General features: G+C 36.8%; 1 protein-coding gene across 1 annotated transcript; it reads right to left on the bottom strand.

Annotated features, from left to right (window-relative positions):
* Positions 1 to 506: 506 nt before the first annotated feature.
* On the bottom strand, positions 507 to 7,181 carry rtv (QVR superfamily protein rtv). The gene is made up of 3 exons (XM_090170068.1): positions 6,762 to 7,181; positions 3,452 to 3,613; positions 507 to 816 (listed from the first exon to the last, which is right to left on the bottom strand). Exons 1-3 carry the CDS (start codon positions 6,820 to 6,822, stop codon positions 608 to 610), a joined length of 432 nt encoding a protein of 143 aa, XP_090026194.1. The 5' UTR covers positions 6,823 to 7,181; the 3' UTR covers positions 507 to 607.
* Positions 7,182 to 7,612: the final 431 nt, after the last annotated feature.

Genomic DNA, 7,612 nt, shown 5'->3' with positions numbered 1-7,612 from the left:
TGTTGTTAAATAAGGGGGCCCTGGATTTCAGTCGGGGGAAAATCACATTTCAGTTTTTAAGTTTTGAAAATACATTGGAAATATAGATGGATGAAGGAAACACGAAGGCCATAAAAAGGAATAAATGCTTAAAGAATGCAATTTAATCGATTTTATTTATGCGAACCAATATACCGTTGTTTTGAACCAAAAGACTAAGTTTAGTCCAACTTTGACCACTGATATTGGATAAACTATAAGAGCTAGGGAAAGTTGGCAATGGACAATTTCGGTCCTTCGACTAGGTTAAACAACATATTTAAATTTGAAATAAATCCGCATAAAGCCATTTCCCACAGAAGAAGCGCGATGTCCTGTGGGTTTTTAAGGCAAACCTCACATTTCCCTCAATTTTACCAAAGAAATTGGAATTTCCCTTTATTATGTCAGTTCATCTAATTCGCTGATATTTCCAACTTTGCTAGATCTGTATGACCCCAATAGCGCTTTAACAATATCCAAAACAATTTTGTGTAAAAAACGAAACATTTATTTGACAGATATTTACATATCACAGTATCTTCGACCTTGGCGATTGGCGGCCTGCGTCATTTTGACTAATTTTCTTTTAGTAAAAAACGGTCTTTACTAATATCATCATAAAAGTAAGGACAGCTAAGTATTTCGGTGGGCTGATGGTGGTACTAGAGTTGCATAAATCGCCACGACAGAAGCACATGAAAACCTTCTTGTGTTCGTAAAGCGTCTTCGAACAGCGTTCCTCTCCATCGGACGGTGGTCGTTGCAAACAAATTCGTTCCGTGGCTCGGTCGTGATCTGGAATTATTATTCATACTATTAGAATAAGTATAGACTAGGATGCATTCGGATTAACAGAGAATATGTAACCGCTGTTTTTATGAAAGAGGAAATAATAATAATCAGCTAGGCTATTACCCAAGGCACCATCTAAAGGCCCCAGTTATCTAGCGACCAGTGGCGTAGATAAGGGGGGGGGCGGAGCTTTAGGGGCCCCCTAATTTCATATCAAAGTATATACTAGATACCGGATAAAATTCCGAATATTGTTTTGCGGGGGGGGGGGGGGCTCGCGGGTCTTAGCTACGCCACTGCTAGCGACTTTTAATTCAGGTGGCCGGGTTAAATTGCGTAGTACTATTACCGTTAACCTCTACACGTTTTTTTAAATTGATAAGGTGTTGCAGTTCTATGTGTACATTTTTAAATGAGTAGGATTAAAAAAAACTTATATTACACACATGAATATTTTTATTATTAAACCTAGGCTTAGCTAGGGGTTCGACATGTTTCGACCTATTTGACGGGTGATCGTCGTCAAATACAGGGTGACCAGGGAAATGCTTTGAAAATTTTATAGGAAAAATAGGAAATAAAATAAGCTAATTGTACACGTCCTTCTTGCATTATTGGATAACTTAGCGGATTTACAAAGCCCGTAACACTTAAATTTTTTTCGAAAGTGGCAGTGATTTCACTAAGAATCACTACATGTTTTATGATACGTACATAAATTCTTTCGTTTTGAAAAGACCGTGAAATTATGGGAAAATAGTTTAAAATTAAGGAATTTATAGGAAGGCATTAAAAATATAGGAAAATATATCGAGTCTGATCACCCTGCAAATAAGTCGAAACATGTCGAGCCCCTTTAACCAGTGCGGAGAGAACTTGCAAAATCTACGCAGTAGTAGTTCCGAGTTTTTACTCACAATTGTCAGTGCCACCAGCTGGGATCGAGCCCGGCTGCTCTTGTTGAAAGGCGAAAGTGCTTACCGCTTACAGTGGGGCCCACGCACTTCTGATATAATAATATGACCTAGGACTCTTCTATTTAAATAATATAACCACCCGTTTAGCACGAAAAAGCTATCTCTTTCAAGTGTCGAGAAGTGCAACTCCTCCTGGAAGCTACAGTTTCTATTCCTCTTCTATATTTTCTTAGGAAAGTTTAACGTTTATTGGAAGATTAATATTTATCTCGTAATAGAGACGTCTGCTCTATTTGGGTACAGCTGTCATAATAAAAGACAATAGCAAATGAAGATTCCTACAGACTTGCGAAACTATAGGACTACCTTTATGACTCGTGATGGACTCCCCGACCAAACTTTTGGGTCGACGTAGTTCGGCATATAAAATTCGCGGTCCAAACTCAATTAATTAATCCTTGAATATTACAATGCTAAGACAGTTGCCATTAAATTAGGGCAACAACAGAAAAGCTAAAAAAATTGTAGGAAGAATGGGAAGTTTGTAGTTTATAAGATTTTAAAGGCGATATTTTTGGGAAAATAGGTCAATTAACTTTGTTTTTTTTATTGAAAAACGTAATTGCAACGGCAAAGTACGAAAATTTCCCCAAATAGTATAATAGTGTAAATAAATGAAGACATTGATAATAGTGTATATATACCAAAACATAGATAATAAAGGAGGTGTGGTCACTCTTTAAAGGGGAACGGTGGTCAAGCTTTAACCAGTTAGATAGCCATATATAGCCCGTTAAAAATTAAAATTTATGGCGAAAATCGCATCAAAAAATATTGAGTGGTTAATTTTTAATCAAATGAAATTTCGGGAAATTGAAAAGCGCGCGTCCGCCGCGACACCTGGTGAGAAGTCGGTGAGACAGAAAAACAACGTAAAAGCGCGCGCTGCTGAAGGCGCAAAAAAATTGTTTTGCACGCGCGGCGCGTTCCAGTTATAAGAGACCTAAGCCTAAATTGCGCGATTTTAAAAGTTAGGATAGTTCGCAAATCGCTCATACGGGGTTAGGGGCGCTGGCGGCAGCCCCTAAGATGGCGGCGAAAATTCAAACTCAAACACCTGACGTTATTTTTCGTTTCAACTTTTTAGGGCAAAAGCTATTTTTTCAAGACAAAAAAAGGTACGTGTTAGTATATTGAACATCTTGTTAATCTTTTGATACGGAAATAAGGCCATATTTGGAAAAGCTTGGCCGTTCCCCTTTAACGAAGCCCTGGACATGATTTTTACCAAATCACATAAAGAGTCATAGAATCGTTTGAATTTTGAACAGAATCACTATTTTGAGCAGCGGGAAGGTGAACCCAATGGGTGTTTTCATAAAATCCCCATCAAAGAACCGCCTAGGAGGTGATATACTTTAGGAAGGGACATGTCTGTAGTCTTTGGTTTTTATTGATTTTTCTGGAAACATGTTTGCCAGCTTGTTGACGTACATTCATGCGAGTAGCACCGACGGTCTTAGAACTGGAACGTACTGAACTGAACTTCCATCAAAGACTGAGGGGGCAATTTTTGTCGGGGGAAAACAACATAGCCGGATTTTATGAAAACACCTATTTAACCCAAGTCACGAATTCGAATTAAGCCTGAATTTTTAAAACGATTATGCAGCCCTTTAATGGCCCGTGGTGAGGAAGTCGTTCGTTTGAGCATAGGTCACCTGAATCGGCTCCTTCGATGACTTTGGCGCACCATCCGGACGCGCAGGGAGATGGATCGACAGCTCTCACTTTTTCCGCTGTTGTAGCGTTAAACTGGAAAGGGTCTTTGCAGTCTCCCAATGCCCCCCTCGAGTGGCACACGTAGCATCGCCTCACACGACCTAAAAATATAAATGCTATTACGATTTTCATTAACAATATACCTGAAGTAATTTTACATCATGGCGCACGCTCTCTGCAAAAAACAATGACTAAACGAACTTGACCGGAGTTCTGTTTTGTAATATAGGATTGGGATAACAGTCATTGTGCACGGCGTTTCACAGGACTGAAACAGCGAAGAGCAAGGCTGCGTTCAGTAAGACTAAACGGAGAGGAAAGTTTTTGAAAAAAACTATATATTTTCGTTGAGACCATTGCTTGTTACGATTGCTTTAAATTTAGTTAAATATCGTCCGCAGCTTGCTTTCCCGAAAGTTGTGACGTCAATAAACCGTTGATTGACAAAATAACCGGCTCTTCCAGCCGCTTACTTCGTTGACTGTCCGTTTGCAGAAGTGACGGCCAAACCGTAACTGTTAAAAGTCGTACAGTAGCGTTATTTTCTTTAACTATACACCTTCAATCATTATCTTGGATGTTACCATAAGTAACATAATAACAATAAGTATGACACTTCCTATTGCCTTTATGGCAATTTTCTAACCGAACCTTTTTTCGGCACTGATACTCTCTTCAAGGTGTGACTTGGACTCGAGACTTACCGTTTTGGATGACTACTTTTTGATAAAAATTTAAGCCTAATATCGGAGAGCACGTTCTGGAGTCGCGAGGGGCTTTGGATTTGTTTCGAAGCCCGCGTGCGAATCACGCGTGATAAAAAACATTGAGCTCTTGGCGCCGAGAAAACCCTTTTTTAATTTTTATCTTTTTAGCCTAATATTGCGCCTATCTATCGGAAACCAGATAATTCGGCTTAGCGGAAGTCTCGCATATTTTAGACACTAGAGGGCTCTGTGCTGAGAAAACATCTTGATTACGCAATAACTATGAAAATCAGTTTGGTTGTAAATCTCGTTAATTGTCATACTAATTGTTATTATGTTACTTATGATGTTACCCATAGCTTAATATGGAATAAGACTTCCTGGTTTAATTAATGAAATTTGTTCAATAGCATCAAAAAGGCATAAACTTAATTTTTTTTAAACATTTAGAGGCCCCACCGGCTTTAGGTAAAGGACTATGCAAATATAGAATGCTTAAAAAGAAATCTCACCAAATCATTGCGCACTATCAATTTACTACTTGCGTGTCATTTATAATGGTATGATTAGTTACGGTTGTTGATGGTTAATAATATGAAGATTATTATTTTTTTTAACTTTTTATGCTTTTTTCTCTTGATATATTGCTGAATAATTTGAGTGCAGCGGTAATAATTAAATTACCTGACAGAACTGACGGACCCGACATGTGCAAGTGTTGTGCTAAATGTAGGAGTTCAATTAAACCATTTGAATTTATTTCGACAACATTATTAGATAAATAACTATATTAATGTTGATTAAAATATTTAGTAAAAGTGCAGGTGTTTTTAGAAGGTGAAGTCGTGGCCCCCGGAGACTATCTGTTTCGATATCTGTGCTCATTCACAATAGTCCCGTTTTTTTGTTTGCGACATGACTATTGTCCTGCTTTTATTGAACCATGGTAAGATGAACGTCTATTGGTAAATTGCCAAAGAAATTTAAAAAAATACAATCCAACAACGAATTTAATTGCTTTCTGCTGACCTTCGAACTAATAGTGTATAGGTTAAATTAAGTACATGCACATTTTTTTTTTCAAAATAGCTCAATTTATTTGCCACCGTCTTAGATATCACCGTAAGATAAGAGTATGTTCCCCATCTTCCACATGGTAATTGTGTAGTGAACCATTTTAGAATTACCACACTTTTTAGTTAATTTCGGTCTAAGTAAATAGGTCTAAAACGTGCTCTTGCCGCTACGTCATACAGGGTTGCCACAGATTTTTCGTTTACAAATTTGGACTCTACCAGGTTTTCCCCAACTAATTTGAAAATTAATAGATAAATATTTTCCGCATGGCTACCAGATTACCCATAAAAACGGTTTTTTAAATACCACTTTGCGTATTTTAAGGGCAGAGAAAAAAATTTTAATTACTAACTATAAAATACTCAATAAAACTAAATACCCAGACATTTTGACTTGTTCTTAAACTTCAGTGACTTTTAGACCCGCATTAAAATTCCCCAAATTTTCCATGTTTTCCATTTCTAGATACTGTGGCAGCCCGGTCATAGTGTGCGTCATTTGACAGAAAGCTTACAGTAATTATTTCGACTGACACTTATGGAACAAAATATAGACTTAAAACCAAACTCGAAAATGTAAGAATTATTTTAGTTTAAGCCCGTGCTAGAAAACGAGTAGGGTCAACGTTTAGGGTGTAAATCTACATTTATTCTGAACGTAAGTTCTCTAGTTTGTGCTTTGACTTTCCAATAGAGTAATATCGGCGTGACGTATGTCGACGTCACCCATGCTTTTTCCTATAGATAAAAAACTGCCCTCAAAATGGCGGCCATAGCCCAAAGCTACAGAGCGATAAAATTATAAAAGTGTAACAAGGCGTTAAAATGTACCAAATTTTATTAAAATTGAAAAATAAACTATTTAGTAAACTTGAGACCAAACAGAGAACCCAATATATCAAGCCTTAGGAGCTGGAGGATATAACTTAAAATCATCACCTAAGCCAAAATGCTGAGATGTACTATAAATAAATAAATAAAAAACTTATTGAATTCAATTGTCAAATCAGATAACAAAATAAACTGAGATAGAAATTATATAACGTTTTTCCGTGCATACTTCTACAAACAAATTATGGCATTTGTTCGGAGAAAGTATTTCGTAAGTGTAACCAAGGATCCTATATGTTAGCTGTACCCTTGAAGGATTTCTGGCTACGCTACTGAAATCTCTCGAATAAATTTAACCCATGCAATGGAATATGAACTATTTCGTTGCAACAATTTATTACTGAACACTCTTCATGAACTAATTAAGGTTACTTCAATGAAATTACATTACGTTAAGCCTAGAAGTAGTATTTTACTTTACGCCAATATAACCACAAAGGAAAATTCCGTCATTAACATTAATATAAACCAAACCCTGAAATAAGACTTGGCGCAGACAAAGTAACTAGTTTAAAAAGTAGGTCAACAAGTCTTAGCGAAGTATGTGAAAGGTGAAAAAAAAGTTTGTAGTTTACCTTGGGCTTCAACGGCGACCAGAAACGCCACACAAAAGGCGAAGTACTGCACAAAAATCATTTTTAAGGATTTTAAGCCGAGAAATTCGATAAATCTAATTAATCGAAACTAAGGCTAATATGAATAACTAAACTGTTCGAAATAGTGATTAGTGAAACGGATAAACGTATTTCTTCGCGTTGAGCAAAAAAATATCCCGTTCGCGGCGGTAACGGTCCGCTACTTTCGAAGCGTGCAACAAGTAACCGTACGTTTCTGGTAAATTTCCTATAATGGGCCAACTTTTCCAGTCAACTATTTGGCGATTTCCCTCCCACCGCCGCAATTGCCTTCCCGCCGAGCCGAGTTCACAGTTTCGGAAAAACCGGTCCGGGTGCCACCTTTCTTGATATACGGGGAATAACGACCTCGTTTCTACCTACGTCTCGGGTATAAAAAATTTATAATTTTGAGCGGATAAGAAGATACGAATGTGGCGCAATCTTTCAGTCTTTTTATTTAACGAAACTGTAAAATTATTTTTAGGATAAAAAAATTAAACAAAAGATTTATGCAGTATTTTGTTGAATGATATTTTACTTATTATTTTTTAAAAATTAAGCAAGAGTATTTTAAACCGACAAAATATGCGAATGTGGCGCTATCTTTCGGATTATATACTAAACAAACAAATAGATTAAACAATATTTAAAATTAGGAAAGTATATTTATATAGTGACGTAATATACATTAAAAATTGTAATTAATCTACAGATTACTTTATTTTTTGCTCGGATAAAATTTACTCGGGTGACTTGGCTGTACTACCCATAAATTACCTTCGAGGGCGCCACCTGCACTTAACTCTTCT

The sequence above is a fragment of the Leiobunum rupestre genome, chromosome 3 (genome assembly GCF_980474605.1).
Source record: "Leiobunum rupestre chromosome 3, qqLeiRupe1.1.hap1, whole genome shotgun sequence".
NCBI classification, from domain to species: domain Eukaryota; kingdom Metazoa; phylum Arthropoda; class Arachnida; order Opiliones; family Sclerosomatidae; genus Leiobunum; species Leiobunum rupestre.
The sequence above is the reverse complement of the archived record's forward strand: the minus strand, read 5'-3'. Positions and strand labels throughout refer to the sequence as shown.

What these genes read in the sequence shown, in the direction of transcription:
- rtv (XM_090170068.1), bottom strand. Translation starts at nt 6,822, where the DNA reads ATGATTTTTGTGCAGTACTTCGCCTTTTGTGTGGCGTTTCTGGTCGCC. An exon ending in GGTCGCCGTTGAAGCCCAAG is followed by an intron (nt 3,614 to 6,761) that starts GTAAACTACAAA and finishes TTATATTTTTAG; the next exon opens with GTCGTGTGAGGCGATGCTAC. An exon ending in CATCGAAGGAGCCGATTCAG is followed by an intron (nt 817 to 3,451) that starts GTGACCTATGCT and finishes TAATAATTCCAG; the next exon opens with ATCACGACCGAGCCACGGAA.